This window comes from Phodopus roborovskii, unplaced genomic scaffold (genome assembly GCF_943737965.1).
Source record: "Phodopus roborovskii unplaced genomic scaffold, PHOROB, whole genome shotgun sequence".
In the NCBI taxonomy this organism is placed as follows: Eukaryota; Metazoa; Chordata; class Mammalia; order Rodentia; family Cricetidae; genus Phodopus; species Phodopus roborovskii.
The window spans coordinates 680,176-702,494 of NW_026126665.1; the positions used below are offsets into that span (position 1 = coordinate 680,176).

Sequence of the window (22,319 nt, forward strand, 5' to 3'; positions counted from 1 at the left end):
CTGCTGAGCCATCTCTCTAGACCCAGACAATTTACTTTTGAAATTGTTTGTAAAATTATTTGAAAATAGAGACACATGCCTTTGTTGTTTGTAAAACAAACTTCTCAGACTAGAGAAAATGTGGGTGGAATGCTTAGTCATTGGTTTAGGCACTTTGAGCATCAGTTAGTGGATTCATGCTTGTGACAACTCCTGAAAGCCTATCCTTTCCAGTAGCAGAGGCTATGAAGCAGGAATGAACAAAGCTGGCCTATGATGTGCCTGCAGTTCCAGTGGTCTTGGTTATTATGTAGTACACAAGGACACAGACTTATTTGTTACCTTTACAGAGGCCGAAGAAAACCAGAGAGACTTTGACCAAGTGCTGACATGGAGCAGGTGTCATCAGCAGGCAGAACGGTGCACATTACTGTGACAAATGGATATGATTTGGTAAATTGATTCTCGGAAACCCACCACAAAGTCCCTATTTAGGAGCATGGGGGGAGGGGAAGACTGACATTTTGTATCTTTTTTCTCAGTCTAAGCATAGTGATCTTCTCCCCATTATTCCCTGTTGTTACTTTATACTCAGCAAATCATAATGTTGCACACCCAAACTATCTGGCCTTTTGGATGCTAAATTTGAGAGTTGAAACAAATCTGTCTTAGTTAGGGTTTCTGTTGCCCTGAAGAGACACTATGACCATAAAGGAAAACATTTAATTAGTGCTGGCTCACATTTCAGAGGTTTAGTCCATTGTCATCAAGGTGAGAAGCATGGTGGTATGCAGGCAGACAGGGTGCTGGAGAAGGAGCTGAGAGTTCTATGTCTTGTTCCTAAGGCAACAGGAAGAGAGAGACACTGGGCCTGGCTTGAGCATCTGAAACCACAAAGCCTGCCCCCAGAGACACACTTGCTCCAACAAGGCCACACCTTCTAATAGTGCCACTCCCTATGAATTTTTGGGGGACATCATTCAGACCGCCACAAAGTCATTTCTGTTATGCTAAGTGATTTCCTTCACCTCCTCCCTTTCTTCTGAGACAATTTTGCTATGTCAGTCTGGCCTCAAGTTCACAGCAATCCTCCAGTCTCAAACTCCTAGATGATGAAATTACAGCACGAGTTGCCACATCTGGCTTATAATTTCTTTTTTTCCTATTTTCTGAGAAGGTTCTAAACTTCCTGAATTCTCTCAATGATTACTTTCATTTTAGGATTTCAAATAATAGACCTGCAATAACTACTAAAAATTAGATTAAGAATTAAACATAAAAATATTCACTGTCCTGAAGTTTACAGAGCTGTTCTTTAAAAGGGCATAGTTAACTGGGCAGTGGTGGTGCATGCCTTTTATCCTAGTACTTGGGAGGCAGAGGCAGGTGGATCTCTGAAGTCTGAGGCCAGTCTGGTCTACAGAGTGAATTCCAGAACAGCCAGGGCTACACAGACAAACCCTATCTCAAAAAAAGGGGGGGGCATAGTTAATGAACTCTGTTTGTTTAATAATTTGTATATAAAAATGTATACATTTGGTAGTATAATTTTATAATCAGATAATACAAGAAGTGATATCTTTTTCAACTTTAACATAAATAATACTTAAGTAGAATGTTGCATCTACTTAAAACTTCATTTGTTTAATGATTTTCTACTTGTCCCATTTGTATTTGTGGTGTAGTTTGTTAGAGAAAAAACCAAAATGATGTTTAGTTCAGGTCAAGATAGATTGCTAGATATGTGGAAAAATCGTGTCTTTGAAACTGTAACATGCTCTCTCTGCCCACAGAAAGGCTTTAAAGGAGACACTCCAGTTACTTTTGTTCGTGCAGAATTCAATCAGGCAGTTCTCGGAGACTCTTCAAAAATCACTGTCTCTCCGGAAGGAACTGCAAAGTACAACTTTACTAGCAGCTTTGAGCTCAATCCGGATGGAGGGATTACATTAGATGACCTCGCCCACAAACCTTTATTCTGTAAGTCTCATGGTTCAAGGGCATGGTGAGGAGATTCTGAGTACTCAGCCACTGTGATGGGAGAACCGCATATTCCTTACATTGTCCGCAGGAATGACACAGCATCCAAACCATCCAAAACCATGGCATGCTAATTTTGTCAGCTTTCATACTTTCTCTTCTAGAAGTTTCCTTTGTAGTCCAGTATTTATGGTTACTAGGTTTTAGGGGAAAATGATTTTTTAAAAACCCGACAGATCCTTACTTTAAAATTGTTCATTGTTTATTTGATATTTAATCCTAACTGAGTATCCTGTGTTATCCGTGCTTCTTTAGACACACCATTCCGAGTGGCTATTTTTCTGATCCCCTGGATCTGGAGTTTCAGACAGTTGTGAGCTGCCATGTAGGTGCTAGGAATTGAACCCAGGTCCTCTGGAAGAAAAGCCAGTCTCTTAACCACTGAGCCATTTCTCCAGCCCCTATGAGTGGCCAGTTTTCATTTGCTTCTCCTGCTAAAGAATGCTCTTCTTAAAATCAGGGCTGGATTTAGCTTATTTCAGAATTTCTGATTCCTGGAAATATCTGTATTATAACAGATGCTCAAAGAGTCTTTGTTGAGTGAATTTGATGGATAGGTGGATGGTTTCTCTAGTTCTCTCTTTTTATGGTTTCCATGTACACATTATGTATTACTTTATCTCTGATATAATTTGTTACACTTGTGTGGTAACTCTTTTACTTTGTTTTGCTTTAGTCTGTATTCTCTCTCTCTCTCTCCCCACCCCCTCTCTGTGTGTGTGTGTGTTCAGGAGAGATGTGCTCATGTATTTTAGTGTGCATGCATGTACATGTACATATGTGCAGAGACCAACATCAGGTGTCTTCCTCTATTACTGTTTACCTTGATTTTTGAGGTAGGATCTCATGACAGGAAGCATGGCCACCTGCAGGTAGACATGGTAGAGGAGAGGTAGCTGAGAGTTCTACATTAAGATCAACAGGGAGCACGAAGTGAGACACTTGACCTTGCTTGAGCATTTGAAACCCCCAAAGCCCACCCCTAGTGATACACTTCTTCCAACAAGGCTGTATATACCAAAACAAAACCACACCTTCTCCAACCAGGCCACACCCATTCCTACAAGGGCACACCACCTACTGCCACCTTAAACATTCACATGTGGGAGCCATTCCTATTCAACCCACAACACCTGGGGTTGCATATGCTTGCCATAGGCTCCCAAGTTTTGTTTGGAGCTTAAAGTCAAGTTCTTATTGACATGTGTTTTAGTCTGTTGTCTTTATATTAATCAGAAGTCTCTAGAGCAGTGGTTGTCAATGTCATGGCAAAGGGGTCACATATCAAATATTTACATTATGACTCATAATAGTAGCAAAATTACAGTTATGAAGAAGTAACAAATAGTTTTATAGTTGGAGGTCACCACAACCTGAGAAGCTATATTAAAGTGTCACAGCATTAAGAAGGTTGAGAACCACTGCTCTAGAGAACAGAACAGATTGTTAAAAGGGACTTATTGTATTGGGATCTATAATAATGGTTGGGGTAGTCCACCAATGGCTGTCTCACACTGGAAAGACCAAACACCCAGTGTTGTTTACTCCAATAGACTCAGTCCTGAGTAGTTCCAGCCTGGTGTGTAGTGAGTCTTTCTCTGTCCTGCCAGCCAGCTCCCAAGTAACCTCACAGAGGCTTGTTATTAATGATGAAAGCTTGACTGATAGCTTAGGCTTGCTTCTAACTAGCTTTTATAACTTAAATTAACCCATTTTATTAATTTACTTTCTGCCTTGTGGCTTTATTCCCTTTTCTCTGTGCTGCCCATGCTGCTTTCCTGCTTCATCTGTGTGTAGCTGGTGACTCTTCTTCTTCCCAGTGTCCTCTGAACCTGGAAATCCTGCCTAGGTATTGACTGTTCAGGCTTTTGTTAAACCAACCAGAGAGATGCATCTTCACTGTGTACAAAAAGATTATTCCACTACACAGGTGCTGAAGGCCTGGATGATTCCTGGAGAGCCACTGATCTTCAGTTGCAATGCAGGCCAGGAGAAGCTGCTCCTAAGTTCAAAGAGTCAGCAGTGGCTGAGAAGTATAGAATTTGACATAGAAGGTGAAGGCAAGGAGGAATAAGGAAAAGTGTCTCTTCTGTCTTTTTATCTGGGCCTCAAGTAATTTGATCAAAAATCCCCTAGAGGGTGGCCTAGTAGTTGTCTTCTTGTTGCTTCCAGATACAGTCAAGGAGAGGATCAGCACACATATTAGTCTTTTTTGTAATTCTTCCAGTTTTTTAAATAATACATCTCAGGGGTACTTACCAAACCCTCAGATCTCAAGATGTGGAATGCAGACAACATTCGAGATCAGTGGTTCTCAACCTATGAGTCACAACTCCTCTGTGGGAGTAAAATGACCTTTTCACAGGGGTCACCTAAGACCATCAGAAAACACAGGTATTTACATTATGATTCATAACACCAGCAAAAGTTATGAAGTAGCAACAGCAGTTATGAAGCAGTAACAAAATAATTTTATCTTTGCAAGTAATCACAACATGAGAAACTGTGTTAAAGAGTGGCAGCATTAGCAAGTTGAGAATCACTGTGCTAGATTCTACAGTTGATCTCTATCTTTCTTTCCATAAGAACTCTTGGGGTTCCATAGACCACCAAACTCCCAACCAACAGAGGAGATGGGGTAAGAGTCTCAGGTGCCTCTTAAGAAACAAATTCACCAGCTTAACCATTGCAGTGCCAAATGTGGGCTCCCTCTAGAACTGCTACCCATGGAGGAGTCCCTCCTGCCTTTCTTACTACTTCTCCCACTTTTCTTCACTTTGCTATGTGTTCCTGAAATCCCCAATAGGATCTTCCCAAGCAAAATGAATGAAGAAAGCAGAACTGAAGATTTCTTTTAAGTGTGTAACCACAGCCATGAGACAGACAGAAGCAGTCCCTTAGTTCCCAGGAGAAAAAAGCAAGGACTGAACTTGAAGACTTTGAGCAGTGGACTTTGGCGAACACACAGAAGCTGAGGGGCAGGGCAAGAGAGCAGTGCTCCTAAACTTAGGAGTAGATTCTAATGTTTTCACAAGGGCAAAGCCTTGGGCTGCTATAGTTGGGGAGGTGAGACTGAAACCCTGTCCTCAGTACATCTATAGCTCTGAAAATCAATGCCCAGGAAAATCAAATCCATTTGCCATCCTCCTTTAGAAAGAAGAAATGAGTGTTTGTTGGTAATTGGTAAAGACAGCTATGTGTTCACCACACACATGCAGCTTTATTTTATTTTTTTATTTATTTGTTTTGTTTTTTAGATTTTTTAAATTTAAATTTGAAACAAGCTTGTTTTACATGTTAATCCCAGTTCCTGAACCCTCCTGTCCTCCTCTGTTCGCCCCACAAACCCACATCCCATCCCCTTTCTGCTCATCAGGGAGGGTGAGGCCTTCCATGGGAAGTGTTCAAAGTCTGTCATTTGGAGCAGGGCCTAGGCCCTCCCCCCGTGTGTCTAGACTGAGAAAGTATCTCTCTATGTGGGATGGGCTCCCAGAGTCCATTTGTATACTAGGGATAAATACTGATCCATTACTAGAGGCCCCATAGACTGCCCAGTCCTCCTAAGTAACACCCACATTCAGGAGGTCTGGATTGGTCCTATGCTGGTTTCCCAGTTATCAGACTGGGATGCATGAGCTCCCTCCCCCTTGTTCAGGTTGGCTGATTCTCTGGTTTTCTCCAACCTGGTCTCGACCCCTTTGCTCATCACTCTTCCCTCTCTGTAACTGGATTCCAGGAGTTTGGCTCAGTGTCTAGCTGTGGGTGTCTGCTTCTGCTTCCATCAGTTACTAGTTGAAGGCTCTAGGATGGCATATAGGGTAGTCAACAATCTCATTAGGGAAGGGCATTAAAGGTAGCCTCTCCACTATTGCTTAGATTGTTAGTTGGGTTCATCCTTGTAGATCTCTGGGCATTTCCTTAGTGCCAGATTTCTCCTTAAATCTATATTGGCTCCCTCTATTATGGTATCTCTTTTCTTGTTCTCCTCTATTCTTTCCCTGTCTCAAGCTTCCTGTTCCCTCTCTCCCCTCTTCTCTACTTCTCTTTCTCCTAAGTCCCTCTCCCCTCCCTCCATGCTCTCAATTTGCACAGATCTTCTCCAGGGGACCATGTATGTCTCTCTTAGGGTCCTCCTTGTTTCCTAGCTTTTCTGGCAGCGTGGATTTTAGGCTGATAACCCTTGGCTCTATGTCTAAAATCCATATATGAGTGAGTACATACCGTGTTTGTCTTTTTGTGACTGGGTTACCTCACTCAGGATGGTTTCTTCTAGTTCCACCCATTTCCCTGCTAATTTCTGCTGAGTAGTATTATATTGTGTAAATATACCACATTTTCTCTATCCATTCTTCAGTTGAGGGACATCTAGGTTGCTTCCAGGTTCTGGGTATTACAAATAATGCTGCTATGAACATAGTTAAACAGATGTCCTTGTATGGATGTGCATCTTTTGGGTATATGCCTAAGAATTACTGGGTCTTGAGGTAGACTAATTCCCATTTTCCTGAGGAACTGCCATACTGATTTCCAAAGTGTCTGTACGAGTTTTCACTCTCACCAGCAGTGGAGGAGTGTGCTGTCTTTGCTGTTTTTGGATTTTAGCCATTCTGACAAGAGTAAGACAGTATCTCAGAGTTGTTTTGATTTGCATTTCCCTGATGGCTAAGGATGTTGAGCACTTTCTTAAGTGTCTTTCAGCCATTTTAGATTCCTCCATTGAGAATTCTCTATTTAGTTCTGTACCCCACTTTTTAATTGAATTATTTGGTGTTTTGGTAACTAGATTCTTGAGTTCTTTGTATATATTGGAAATCAACCCTTTGTCAGATGTGGGGTTGGTGAATATCTTTTCCCATTCTGTTGGCTGCTGTTTTGTCTTGTTGACTGTGTCCTTTGTCTTGCAGAAGCTTCTCAGTTTCAAGAGGTCCCATTTATTAATTGTTGATCTCAGTGTCTGTACTGCTGGTATTATGTTCAGGAAGCAGTCTCCTGTACCAATTAATTCAAGGATAAGTCCCACTTTCTCTTCTAAGAGGTTCAGTGTGGCTGGGATCCATTAGGCTTAAGTTTTGTGCATGGTGATAGATACTGCAGTCTTCTATACACCTGTATCCAGTTATGCCAGCACCATTTGTTGAAGTTGCTTTCTTTTTTCCATTGTATAAATTTAGTTTCTTTGTAAAAAATCAGGTTTTCGTAGGTGTGTGGGTTAATATCAGGGTTTTCAATTTGATTTCATTGGTCTACCTGTCTATTTTTGTGCAAATACCAAGCTATTTTCAGGACTATATCTCTATAATAGAGTTTGAAGTCAGGGATGGTGATGCCCCCCAGAAGTTCCTTTATTGTACAGGATTGTTTTGGCTATTCTGGGTCTTTTGTTTTTCCATATAAAGTTGAGGATTGTTCTTTCATGGTCTGTGAAGAATTATGTAGGGATTTTGATGGGGATTGCACTGAATTTGTAGATTACTTTTGATAAGATTGCCATTTTTATTATGTTGATCCTACCTATCCAAGAGCATGGGAGATCTTTCCATTTTCTGGTATTTTCTTTAATTTCTTTCTTTAAAGACTCAAAGTTCTTAATATATAGGTCTTTCACTTGTTTGGTAAGTATTATCCCAAGATATTTTATGTTGTTTGTGGCTACTGTAAAGAGTGATGTTTCTCTGATTTCTTTCTCAGCCCCTTTATTGTCTGTATATAGTAGGGCTACTGATTATTGCTGTTAAATAAGGATCAGGATAAACAATAGGCTGAATAGATGTTTATTCAGGGAGAAATAACTTACAACCTAGACAGATGAACACCAGCAAATTCCACTGGATGCTCTCCTGTCCGAGTCTCACCAGCAAGAGCTTTACCCAGCTCTTCCTCCGACCTCCTTCCACAGGTCACTTCTGCCCATGACTCCACCCCCCATGGGCGTGGTCAGTGCCACAGAAGGACTATCTCACTACAATTCCCCTTTTAGTCTAAAGAAAAGATTTAGTCTTAATACAAAACTATATACAAAACAGTGAATAAGTGCTCTAAGAAAAGGAAAATCGAGAACAAAATGACCTACATATCTAGTCCTAGGGTGAAGGCATAATGGAGTTTACAATAGAGTTGTCCTAAGCTGAAAAACGTAAGTCTAGTACCTAATATATCCAACTAGGAAGAGAGAATAATAGTTGTGATAGTTTAATCTTCAACCTCATCAAGAACTGAGAAGGAAAATAATGATACTAGGGTAGATAGGAAGTGCGGATGGACAACTTCCAAAAGGTGCAGCAAGGACAGAAACAGCAAGCCACCTGGACAGTTACCCTAGGTCTCACAGCAACGTTGGTACACCCAGTTTTGGCTAAGGCCAAGAGAACTTGACAGACCACAACAACAGCAGGGAGGTAGAATGGCTGTCTTACCCTGACTTGGCAAGGTCAAGCAGTCTTCTATATTTGTCTCCTGCAAGCACATAGGACTGCATGTCCAAATCAGTGGTCAAGGTGGGGGCAATTCTTTGCCCAACAGGCCATTAGCTGAGGCGAGAATGAACTCCAGCAGGAGCAACAACAGTGTCCAACATATTTTCGGGAAAGTGCACGGTGCTGTCAGGAGCAACAGTGTCTCATGTCAACGGAGTACTAATATTAAAACATTTAAATGCCATCCATGTTCTGCATGTCTATGAAGTGATTGAAGATTAAGCATCTATATCTGACTAATCTCATAGGTACAGGAAACATGAGTGAAGATAATCTGTAATACTCAGGAACTTAGCTAAAAAACTGATTAAAACTTCCCCGAGTAAAGCAGGAACAAATATTTAAACAATGTAACTATATACATATACATGTAAATCCCTAAAATAGAGGTAGAGTATAAATGTCAAGGCAAGAGGTAGAACTATAAAGGGCAGTATGATAAATATCCCAAATTGTATCATTATATAAAATGTCTTGAATACAAGAAAAGTATACATACATAGAATATGGTAAAAAATAATGTGCATAAAACATCATAAGTGGAAAGATTTCACACAATATAACAAAACATAAACTTAATTTTATATAGCTTACCACATATAAGAATATATAACAATGTAAGCTGTAAAATACTATCTCACTCTTACTCAAATTCACAAGAAAATAGGCTAATCTACCTATATCCCATCTAAACCATACCTTTCCCAACCATTCCCTATTCCTGTCTAAAAGATAAACCCGAGTGTAAGCATCACCTTCCATACCCAACCCTAAATAACTAAAACCAACCCAAAGAAGATGACTATTATCCCAAAATTCCAAGGGTAGGGAAAGGGGGCGTCATTATCTTAAGGTTACTTCCTGCTGAAATGGGACAATGATTGCTCCAATGGATCCTGTAGGAGGAAAACTTTTAGCAACCAAATTTCTCAACAGAACTGACTGTAGCTAGTCACTGTGTGGCAGAAAATGCTTGACTGTAGTTCTATTTGAAACTCTGGCCAGGGTGTAATAAAAAGGTGCACCATTACAGCTAGCTAGTCATGAGTTGTCTCCAGCAAAACAGTCTCAAACCGGTTTTAGGGTGATGTTTGTAGTTCAGATGCATCAGGTTGAGTCAAGTGGAAACAATGATGTGGGGCCCCATCTTCTTTCCGGAGAGTTCAAAGACTGCTGTTAGGAATCATTATTATTCCTTGTGGAAAAGTTACACATCAATATTACAGTAAAATTTTAAAGTTTTAAAGGTATGCATTAGGGAAAGACAACAATAAGCATTAAAACGTATGTGAGAAAATTAGGATTTCAGAGAGAAAATTGTGTGTTTTTTTTTTTTTTTTTTTTTTTTTTTTAGTTAATCTTGCATCCTGCCACTTTGCTGAAGGTGTTTATCAGCTGTAAGAGTTCCCTGGTAGAGTTTTTCAGGTCACTTATATAAACTAGCATATCATCGGCAAATAGTGAAAGTTTAACTTCTTTTCAATTTGTATCCCCTTGATCTCCTTTTGTTGTCTTATTGTTCTAGCTAGTACCTCAGGTACAATATTGAAGAGATGTGGAGAGAGTGGACAACCTTGTCTTGTTCCTGATTTTAGAGGAATTGCATTGAGTTTCTCTCCATTTAGTTTTATGTTGGCTGTTGGTTTGCTGTATATTGCTTTTAATTATGTTTAGGTATGTTCCTGTTATCCCTGATCAACTCCAAGGGTGTTGGATTTTGTCAAAGGCTTTTTCAGCATCTAGTGAGATGATCATGTGGTTTTCCTTTTTCAGTTTGTTTATATGGTGGATTACATTGATGGATTTTCATATGTTGAACCATCCCTGCATCCCAGGGATGAAGCCTACTTGGTTATGTTGGATGATTTCTCTGGTGTGGTCTTGGATTCGATTTGCCAGTATTTTATTGAGTATTTTTGTGTTAATCTTCTTGAGGGATATTGGTCTGTAGTTCTTTTTCTTAGTTGTGTCCTTGTATGGCTTGGGTACCAGGATAATTGTAGCCTCGTAAAAAGTTTGGCAATGATCCTTCTGCTTCTATTGTATGAAACACTTTGAGGAGTATTGTCGTATTAGCTGTTCTTCGAATTTCTGGTAGAATTCTGCACTGAAACCATCTGGCCCTGGGGTTTTTTTGGTTGGGAGACTTTTGATGACTGCTTCAATTTCATTAGGGGTTATAGGTCTATTTAAATTGCTTATTTGGTCTTGATTAAATTTTGGTAAGTGATATTTTTCCAGAAAATTGTTCATTTCTGTTCAATTTTCTAATTTTGTGGAGTACAGGTTTTCAACCTGAAGATTCTCTGTATTTCCTCTGTGTCCATTGTTATGTCCCCTTTTTCATTTCTGATTTTGTTAATTTGTTAATTTCTCTCAGTCTTTTGGTTGGTTTGGATAAAGGTTTGTCTATCTTGTTGATTTTCTGGAAGAACCAACTCTTTGTTTCATTGATTCTCTGTATTGTTTTCCTAGTTTGTGCCATATTGATTTCATTCCTCAAAATGATTATTTTCTAGCATCTATTCCTCCAGAGTGAGTTTGCTTCTTTTTGTTCTAGAACTTTCAATTGTGCTGTTAATTCTCTAGTGTGACTATCCTCCAGTTTCTTCATGTGGGCACTTAGGTCTATGAATTTTTCTCTTAGCACTGCTTTCAAAGTGTCCCATAAGTTTTGGGTATATTGTGTCTTCATTCTCATTGAATTCTAGGAAGTCTTTAATTTCTTTATTCAATTTCCATAAGTTTGTAGGTTTTCTGCAATTTGTGTTGTTGTTGAAGTCTAACTTTAAAGCATGGTGGTATGATAAGAAACAGGGGTTTATTCCAATTTTTTTGTATCTATTGAGGTTTACTATATTGCCGTATATGTGGTCAATTTTAGAGAAGGTTCCATGTGGCTCTGAGAAGAAGGTATATTCTTTTGTGTTTGGATGGAATGTTCTATAAATGTCTGTTAAACCCAATTGGTCATAACTTCTGTTAGTTCCTTAGTTTCTTTGTTAAGCTTCTGTCTAGTGGAACTGTCTATTGTTGAGAGTGGGGTGTTGAAATCTCCAACTGTAAGTGTGTGAGGTTTTATATAAGATTTGAGTTTTAGTAATGTTTCTCTTATGAATGTGGGTGCCTTTGTATTTGGGGCATGTATGTTCAGAATTGAGACTTCATTTTGATGGATTTCTCCTGTGATGAATAAGAAATGACCTTCTTTGTTTTGTTTTTTTTTTTTTTTTTTTTGATTGATTTTAGTTTAAAGTATAATTTGCTAGGTATAAGTATTGCTATACCCTCTTGTTTCTTGGGTCCATTTGTTTGGAAAGTCTTTTCCCAACCCTTAACTCTGAGGTGACATCAGTCTTTGAAGGGAGGTGTATTTCTTGTATGCAGCAAAAAGCTGGATTCTGTCTTCATAGCCTGTGTCTTTTTATAGATGAGTTGAGACCATTAATATTGAGGGATATTAATTACCATTGATGTTAATTCTTGCTTGTGTTGGATTTGCTGTTGGTGATGGTTTTGTATGTGGACTCCCCCTCCCCCCATTTTTCTTTTGGCTATTGGTAAAGTGGAATTATCTATTGCCTATGCTTTTTGTGGGTATAGTTAATTTCTTTGGATTGGAGTTTTCATTCCAGAACTTTTTGTAGGGCTGGATTAGTTGATGTGTGTTATTTAAATCTGATTTTGTCATGGAATATCTTGGTTTCTCCTTCAATAGTGAGTGAAAGCTTTGCTGGGTATAGTAGTCTGGGCTGGTATCCGTGATCTCTTAGTGTTGAACTTCTGGCCCTCACAGTTTCCATGGAGAAGTCAGGTGTAATTTTGATAGGGTTGCCTTTATATGTTACTTGTCCTTTTTCCTTTGCTGCTCTTAATGTTCTTTCTTTACTCTTTATGTTTGATGTTTTGATTATTATGTGGTGAGGGGACTTTCTTTTGTGGTCCATTCTATTTGGTGTTCTGTAAGCTTCTTGTACTTTCATTGTCATGTCTTTCTTTAGGTTGGAGAAGTTTTCTTCTGTGATTTTGTTGAATATATTTTCTGCACTTTTGGGATGGGTTCCTTCACCACCTTCTTTTATTCTTTTATTCTTAGGTTTGGCCTTTTCACAGTGTCCCATATTTCCTGGATATTTTGTGTCAGGGATTTGTTGGACTTAAGATTTTCTTTGGTCAATGAATCTCTATTTCTCCGAGTGTATCTTCTCTCTTTCATCTCTTGTATTTAGTTGGTTATGCTTGCATCTGTAGTTCCTGATTGTTGGCCTAACTTTTCTATTTCCTGAATTCCTTCAGACTGTCTTTTTGTTTGTTTTTTGTCTCTATTTCAGCTTTCAAACCATTCACTGTTTGAATTGTTTCTTGTAATTTTTGGTTTGTCTTTTCCTCCATTTCTTGAATTTTTTTTTCCATTCCTCTAAGGGATTTTCTCATTACCTCTTTTAACGTCTCTATCATCATCATAAAGTTGTTTTTAGGGTCATTCTCTTCTGCTTCATCTGTGTTGGGATGGTCAAATCTTGCTGGTGTGGAGTCCCTAGACTCTGGTAGCATTATATTGATCTTCCTGTTGTTGACTATGTTCTTATACTGTCGTCTACCCATTTCTATTTCCAGTACGTACTGGTAGGGTCTCTCCATCTTTTAGTGGGTACGGGACCAAGGTTCTCTTCCAGTGGGTGGAAGCAGTTCCAATAGTCAGATGGCTCTCCTACTCCAGTAGGTGGTGGTGCGACTCCTCCCTTGGTTGGAGGCTGGACCAGGATGCTGGCAGACTCCAGATGAGCCTGTCCAATAGGGTGGGCTTCCCTGCACTTAGCTCTCACTCCTCAGTCCTCAAGACTCTCTGAGCATGGCACCAGAAGGCAGGCCAGAAACACACACTTCATTTGAAAAAATTTATAGCTTTTGTATTTACTCAAATTTAAAAATATTTATTTATTTTATGTATATGAGTGACTCTCTTCATGTACACCAGAAGAGAGCATCATATCCTGTTACAGATGGTTGTGAGCCACCATTTGGTTGCTGAGGACCTCTAGAAGAGTAGCCAGTGTTCCCAACTACTGAGCCATTTCTCCAGCCCCTCATTTGGAAATTTAAAACAAACCAAAAGCGTATAAATGACTCATGGAACAAAGAAATCAGAAAAAAATGGAGTGTATTTGGAATTACTAAACACAGGGTGGGGGTTGAAGGGAGAGCAAGGACTATTTCATTTTAAGTGTATTCATTTAACTTTTCTTTAACTTATAATAAATCATAAGTGTGTTCACTAGAAATAAAAAAGGATTGAAACTTCTGAGATGACTGGGTAGATACACTTTCCTGTTTCTCAGAGAACACAAGTGGACATTGTATAAAAGCAAATATAGGAGGCTGAAAAGGGTGAGAAGGGACATAAGGAAACGAAGGATAAATCCCATATGTTTCCTTTTTATCTTCTATCTGCCAGACTTTATACTTAGCACTGTAGAAACATCAGTGGATTCAGATTAAGAGGCAAACATTTTCTTTTGTATGTGTGTGCTCTGTATGTGGAGAGTATTAGATGAAGCCAGAAGAAAACACTGGACCCTTGCACCTGAAAAACTGATGGTTTTATGATGGTTTCATGACATCAATAGAATCCCTAACTAAGACAGCAGTGCACACCTGCAATACCAGTACCCAGGAAGTAGAGACTGGAGGATCAGAAGCTCAAGGTTACCCTCAGCTACAGAGTGAGTTTCAGGACAGCCTGAGATACATGAAACCCTATCTAAAACTTCTAAAACTTTTGTTTCCATAGAAGCAACAGTTTCACCTAGTCCAGGCTAACCTTGAATTTGCAATTCTTGCTTCTATCTCTAGTTCTGAGATTACAGATGTATACCACCACATCTGTCAGTAATTTTTTTGATGAATACAATTAGGAAACAGTGATTCTTTGAGATGATAAGGAGTAGTAACTTTGTTCCCAGATAGCTTCATACATCCATTGCCTTTATGTATGTATGTATCTATTTCTTGTAACTTAGAGACAAAGTGCAGACTTCACTGAGTGACTTTTCACTGACTTTCTTTTAGGGTTTCAGGATAACTGTTGCTCCTGTCTGTTATTACTATTTATACTGGGAGTTTTATATGAAGCCTCACTCACACATTCTCACCATTGAGCTATATACCCCATATCAGAACTCATTTTCTTTAACTTGGACTTTGTATGCTTTGGCTTTGCCATCTGATGGAGTTGTTAGAAGCATTCTCATTTTCTCTGACTCTTCCAGTAACCGTGACTGAGGTCTTACCGAAGGAAAAGAAACAGAAGGACGAGAAGACCTTAATCCTGGGCCAAGCTGTGGTGGACCTTCTTCCTTTACTGGAAGGTGAGATGTATAATTTATCCAAAAGCAAAAAATAACAAAACACATAAAACCTATACCCAGCAATGTGTAAAACTCAGCCTCCATGGCTTTGAAAGGTTTTAGTGGGAGATGAGGGTATGTGTCTGTGCCTATATTAACTCTGATTTGACTCTTCCTTGGCTCAATTTGACCTTACAGGAGAGGACTCATTTGAAACGATGGTCCCATTACACCCTGTGCAGGGGTCACCCTTAGAAACTCCTTCACCAGGCTCTAAGGTAATCTGAGTTTAAAGTCTTAGCATTTTCAGCTGCTTCATAATCCAGCTATTAAGGTAGAGTTCAGGTGAGTACAATGCCTTCCTTTCACAATACCTGCAGAGCTATTTCTAGTAAACAGGAATGACTAAGGCTAAGTCCCATTGTGGATTATAACCCAGTGTAATGAATCATTGTGGCAGAGAGCAGGTATTGGTTACTTTGCCCAAAAGGCAAGTAACTTAGCTATGGATGCTTCTTGAGTTGTGTGCCAGAATGTTAAATTGCATATGACAGTATATACTTAGGCATGGCAGCCTGCCTATGGTTGAGTACTTCTAATTCAACAGTACCAGCCAATACCTTATTGTGAATTCCAAAATGTGAGACTTTGCAACATGTTGGAATTCTCTTCAATGTCACCCTGTAAACATCTAGACATACTATTCTGAACTCAGCATCTTCCCCTAAACTTGTTTTTTTTTTTTTTTCCTTAATCTTAGTGCCTTGGACCAATGACAGTACCCATCCATGAAATTGCATGACATAGGACCTAAGTTACACCCATGGATCCTAAGTACAGCCAATCTCCAAATCTAACCTATTCTCCCTCCTAAGTCTTTAGACTTCCTCCCTCCCTCCCTCCCTCCCTCCCTCCCTTCCTTTCTTTCTTTTTTTTTTTCTTTCTTTCTTTTTTTTTGACACAGGATCTCTCTATGTAGCTTTGTAGATGAGGCTGGTCTCGAACTCACAGAGAGCCACCTGCCTCTGCCTCCCCAGTGCTGAGATTAAAGGTGTGCGCCACCATCACCCGGCTTAGACTCTTTCTTTTTACTATTTCCGTGCTCCATGTTACCTAGGCTTTCGTTGGGTCATTGTAAGTAATCCTGGCACTTACCTTTGGGCTGAAGGTAGCATACCGTTTCACTCCCTTTTATAGTAGCTTTTCTTTGGACCCAGAATTATTTTTTCTTTATCCCCTTTGCCAATCCAAATGACGTACTCCTTTATACCCTGTAAAAGTAGGCTCAGATGTCATTGTTTCCTACTCTCCCACAGCCTAACAATCTTTGGTGCTTCTCAAAGACAGCATTTTGTACAGAATTTTTCATGACTCATAAAGCTATGATACGAGTTCCATAATGAAAGGAAAACTTTCATTATGTGTTGTGTGTGTGTGTGTGTGTGTGTGTGTGTGTGTGTGTTTGGAGAGAGAGAGAGAGAGAGAGAGAGAGAGAGAGAGTTTCTCTGTATAGCCTTGGCTGTCCTGGAACTTAATCTGTAGAGCAGGCTGGCCTCAAATTCAAAGATCGGCCTGCTTCTGCCTCCTGAGTGCTGGAATTAAAGGTGTACACCACCACCCAGATGAAAATATCTTATAATAAATCACTACATTAAGTGATTAGAATAATCATAAGGGAGTGGCTATGGGGAAAACATCTTCAATCTTAACACCTGGAAGGAAGAGGCAAGGTGGATCTCTATGAGTTTGAGGCCTGCCTGGTCTAGAGAGCAAGTTCCAGGCCAGGCAGGACTACATAGTGAGACCCTGTATAGCAATGATGATGATAGTGATGTAGATGGCTTAGTTAGCATTTGCCATACAAGTACCTAGGCTGGAATTTCCAGAATCCATGTAAAGCCACATGGGCCTGTAATCCCAGTGGGAAGTGAAGACCAATACCCAAGGTTGTTCTTTAGCCTCCACATGCTCACAATGGCATATATGTGCCTGAACACATACACACACATTATACATGCACACACGCTGCATAATCATAAAATACAGGCTAGCAAAATAAAAGCACTCAATTTCATTTCATGAGTGCCAACTAGTTGTGTTCAGTATGGAATCATCCAGGTTCTCTTCCACATGTGTCTCTGTTTGCATTGTACCTCACTGTCACAGAATGAAGGACTTCTAGTTCAGCATACAACTCCAGTTCTCCTCCTGACTCTTTGACTCCTGGTAGTTGGGGAAAGATAAAATTTAAGTCCTCTGGAAATAATTGAGTTTAACCTCATCTTGAGCAGTGATAGCAAATAAGCTCAGTGAAGATCACAAGGACCAATGACATTTTTCATAAGTGTCGTGTAATTTTCTTTTATAGCAATGCAGTCTTGATGTGAAGGTGTTTGTGGCAGAGCCCTTACTGACCCCAGCCCAGGTCTCAGCGAGCAATCTCCTGAAGGTCACACTGGAGGCTGCCTATTCTGTGCCTGAGTCATTCATGCCAGTAGGGCCTCAGCAGAACTACATGGTTGGTCTGCAAGTTCCATCAGTTGGAGAGGTAATGCCCTACTTCCAGATACTTACATGGTGGGCTCAAGCAAGCCCACACTCCCTGCTAAGACTGCATTCAAATTCACTCTACCAATGGCTAAGATTTATTTTAGGTTTAAAAACTATCATTGATTTTTGTTTTACATGTATATTTTCATAACCATATGCAGTTACACAATCTATACATTACATGTAATTTATAATAATCACTATATAGTTATGGTTCAAAATATGTGCAACATTTAAAAGTTACCAGGTCTTGGTATGCTTATACATTTGTTGTTTTGTGGGTTTTGTATAAGTATCTCATGCAATGCTTCCTCTTAATTCTAGGTATTGTTTAGATCATATCTCTAGATACAGGAGTCCCAAGATGCAATAAGTTAATGACCCCACCCATGCTAATGAAACAGCTGTGCATGTAAATTTTCACCGCACTCATGTGTTGGGGATTTGGTTGGGTCCCAGAGACACTTGACTTCCATTGTTAAAACTGAAATAACAAGGGGAGTCTGGGTGGTTGCTTTCCTACCCAGGGACAGCCCCATGACTGCATGTGGCACATCTGTGCATTTCTTCAGCTCCAACTTCAGGTTTCTACTTTTTTTTCTTTGGGCTGGTGAAATGGCTTGAGGAGTAAAGGTATATTGCTGGGCCCAGTGACTTGAGTTTGATCCCTTGAACCTACACTGGGAAAGAGAACACCAGCTCCCAAATTTGTGCATATGCATGCACACATATGTGAGTGAATAAATAAAACACTTATTAAAAGAATAATTTACAGTTCATCATGTTTTCTGTAATACACAGAGTTATACACTAGCACAAATAGAACAAAGGGCACAGGCCCCTACTATGTAATCATTGGAATAATACCCACAATTCTACTGGAAAAGGTAGTAATTGGACTTTTATACATTCCAAAGACCTTTACAAGTGTCCTCACATATAGCATTTATTGTTTTAGAAAGACTACCCTATGGTATTCAAGAATGGAAATCTGAAACTTGGAGGAGAAAGAGAAACCGTTCCCAGGCCTAAAAAGTGGCCGATTGCTAACATTCTCGCTCCAGGAGCTAATAACATTCCTGATGCATTCATTGTGGGTGGTCCCTATGAGGAAGAAGAAGGAGAACTCAACCATCCAGAGGTGAGAAAGAACAGATGTCCATGATAAACACCGTTCACCAACAGATTATAAACTTTTTGTGAATCTGAAATTTACACACACATACACACACACACACACACACACACACACACACACACACCTGGCACTTATCAAAACTGGTTGCTTGTAAAAACCATTATCATCTAATTCTGCAAACAGAATAATTTACATCCAATTTAATCTTTTACTTTTATTCCTTTTTGAGAAGATAAATATGTTATCCAATAGTTACTATAATGAAATGCTCAAGATAATCAACTTACAAGGAGGAAAGTTCTGTTTTGGTTCATATTTGGAGGTTCAGCTCTGTGATGGGTTGGGCCCTCTATTCTGTACATAGGAAGCCCCCAATTCGGCTTCATTTCCTAAAGGCTCCAAACCTACCAGTATTACCACTCTTGGGGCCTTTAATACAGAGGTCTTTGGGAGACATTCAGCCTCCAAACTATAGCAATAATAGTAAAATTAAAAATTTAAAATTAAGAAGCATAAAGTAAAAGTCTTTCTCCCATGTGTGTATCTCCTTGCTAATTCTTTTCCATTCTGTTTTCTTAGTTATTTTGTCACAGTTTCTCCCAGATGCCTTCTGTACAAAGAAAATAAGTACAGTGATGGGAGACTAAGAGACATGACCTAGTAAAGATAAAAAGGGAGTCAGACTTCAGAAGGACATGCTTACCAAACAAAAACAAGTTCTTAAAAGAAAACAATAAAAACTTCAGGCAGTGGAGGCAGACACCTTCAGTCCCAACACTTGGGAGGCAGAGGCAGGTGATCTCTGTGCGTTCAAGGCCAGCCTGGTCTACAGAGCAAGAGCCAGGACAGGCTCCAAAGCTACACAGGGAAACCAAGAAAAGTTTCCAGTGGGCTACATTTCTATTAGTTGATTTGTAATGGGAAATGCCTTTCCATTTGATAATAATTCCAAAGGTAGTGAAATAATATTCAGTTAGCATTTATAGCAAAGTTTACAGATAAAATTCTTTTCTTTCCTTCCTTCCTTTCTTTTGTTCATTCAGTTGTTTGTCAAGATAGGGTTTCTCTTTAGCCAAGAGGTGGTGGCACACACCCAGAACTTGAGAGACGGAGACAGGCAGATCTCTGTGAGTTTGAGCCCAACCTGGTCTACAAGTGAGATCTAGGACAGCCAGTGCTACCCAGAGAAATCCTGTCTTGAAAAACTAAAAAAGAAATATAAATAAATGTAATTTTTTTCTTGGTGCCGGAGAGATGACCCAGTTGTTAATATATATAACATAAGATCTAAATATATAAAATAAAATATAAATATAAGGTAATTACAAATATTCACTAAAACCAGAGGACCCTGATTTGACTCCAAGCACTCACATGGAGAATCACAACCATCTGTAACTCTAATTCCAACAGATCTGATGCTTTCTTCTGGTTTCCCAGGCCACCAGGCACACACATGGTACACAGCCATACCTGTAGGCAAAACACCCAAACACATTTTTTTTAAAATGGCTTGTTTTTAGGTAATATAGGCTTTGGGGAAGTATTCAATTGTATTCTTTTCAGAACTAAAACATATCAAGAAGTCACTCCTGGCAGTGATTACAAACATCTTTAATCCAGCACTCAGGAGGCAGAGACAGGTGGATTTCTGAGTTCGAGGAAGCATCGTCTACAGATGAGTTCCTGGACAGCAAAGACTATACACAGAGATATCCTGTCTCAAAAAAACAAACCAAGCAACCAAACAAAAAGCCACTCCTATTTTTCTGTTTATTTGCTGGTATTGTTTTTGTTACAGGACTGGGTACATATTGTCCTTACACTAGGAGCAGGAAGCCTGTCAGTTTTGCCTCATATTTATAGACATTAGTGCACACATATTGATACTGTCCTCATCATTTTAAAGGCTATTATACAATTTGCTTTGTTATACTTCATAGTGTATCATATATTTTTTCATATCACAACATTAAAAAATGTTCACTTGCTTTCATTTGATATGGTTGCTATATGATAGGACATTGGGTGGGCATACTTTAATTTGCTTATCCCTTTCTAATGGTAATCAAGATTTAGTTTAATTTTTCTCTTTTTATTTCAAATATACTTATCAAGGACATGGAAAAGATAAGAAAGTGATTGTAAATGATTCTCATACTAGGTGATGAACATCAATGAAAACATTCAGAAAAATAATTAGTGAAATGAGGATGCTGAATTCTTTTCATTGACTCTAAATATCTAAGCTAGTAATAAGGCTGGCAACATTTAAAAATTGCTGGAATGTCTTTTCTCATCTTTTGTTTAGTGAATATTCATACTTCCCTTAGATTTATATTTTATTTTATATATTTATATCTTATGTTATATTTTAGCTTATATAATTGTTTCTCAACCTTGGCTGCACTTTAAAATTACCTGTAAAGGAGCCTGGTGTGGTGCTATGTATCATTGATCCTTGTACTTGGGAGTAGAAGATCTTTGAGGCCAGTCTAGACTACATAGTGAGTTCCAGGCCAGCCTGGTCTACATAGTGAGACCCTACCCCAAAAACCAAACCAAACTAAAAGCTGTAACTCCAATTCCAGCAGATCTGTAAATGTCTTTTTGAGACCAAGTCTCAACAATTGCCTAGGTTGGGCTTGAACTCATCTTCCTGACTCACCCTACTCAGAACTTGGATTACAGATGTGACACTATGTAGAGCCCCCAGAAATCCTTTTAAAATGATGACCATGGTGTGTTAGTTTTGTTTCCTATTGCTGTGGGGAGACATTCTGAGGTAAGCAGCTCAGGAAAGAAAGGAGTGTTCAGCTAACAGAACCAGGTTATAGCCTGTCATTTCAGAGAAGAACTGGTCATGTCACAGCAGCTGTAGTCAAAAGCAGAGAGCAATGGATTTGTGCACACAGCCTTGTGCCTAGTTCTGATGCCACTCTCTCTTCCATGATTTTAATGTATACCCTGAACTGAGAATCACTGACTGAGGTTATGTGCATAAACAAATGGCACCTAGTAATGGGCTGATGTAAGCAAAGCATTATCTCAGTAGATTATCTCAGACTGCAAGCAGTTACAGTAGGTTTTGTATTCAAGAACAACCACAGATCATCAGAATGAACAGAAAACACCTCTGCTTATTTTTTCAGGACAGGGAATTTAGGAACCAAGCAGAGTGCATCAAAAAAAGGATCGTCTGGGACTTGGAGAGCCGCTGCTACCTTGATCCTTCTGCAGTTGCAAGGTGGGAACAGAAAGTCATGTGCTTAACCAGACAGGTCTTCAGGGGAGGGAGGGAGTTGTTATCCCACCCCCACTCCACCCCAGACAGGGTTTCTTTGTGTAGCTTTGGCTGTCCTTTGTGTAGCTCTGTAGACTAGGCTGGCCTTGAACTCACAAAGATACACCTGCCACTGCCTCCCAAGTGCCATCATTGCCAGGCTGTTTGTGGTTTATTTAAATACAGCACAATCTGGTAAGAAACTATTCCCGTGATGATTAACTCAATCCTGTGTACACAACAAAGCATGTCTAAATCTCCTTTGAGGAACAAAGTAAGCTGGGTACAGATCAGAAGTGACTACATTGAAGCTCTGTAAAGTACACATACACTTTCCATAAGGATAAGTTCTGTAGATTGACTGAGGAAAAACAAGTTTATGAGAAAGGTCTGGAGGAGAGCTCAGAGCTGGCTATAATAAATGTCGCTCCAGCCTTCTGGCGGAAAACAGGTTTCACATTCCTTGCCTTGGAACAACTGTGTGTGCTTGACATTTTATATTCCCCTAG

At 39.5% G+C, this 22,319-nt stretch overlaps 1 protein-coding gene across 6 annotated transcripts in view; it reads left to right on the plus strand.

The window, feature by feature from the left end:
* The first annotated feature begins 316 nt into the window (after positions 1–316).
* Cfap70 (cilia and flagella associated protein 70) overlaps positions 317–22,319 on the plus strand; it is a 64,004-nt gene continuing 42,001 nt past the window's right edge. For 5 of the 6 annotated variants that reach the window (XM_051174488.1, XM_051174489.1, XM_051174493.1 and 2 more), the window contains exons 1-7: positions 317–432; positions 1,773–1,959; positions 14,762–14,860; positions 15,038–15,117; positions 17,208–17,387; positions 18,348–18,530; positions 21,680–21,774. In XM_051174488.1, the coding sequence (XP_051030445.1) occupies positions 370–432; positions 1,773–1,959; positions 14,762–14,860; positions 15,038–15,117; positions 17,208–17,387; positions 18,348–18,530; positions 21,680–21,774 (887 nt within the window). In that variant the 5' untranslated portion in view covers positions 317–369. The remainder of the gene's footprint in view (positions 433–1,772; positions 1,960–14,761; positions 14,861–15,037; positions 15,118–17,207; positions 17,388–18,347; positions 18,531–21,679; positions 21,775–22,319) is intronic. The other variant, XM_051174491.1, reaches the window with a different exon arrangement.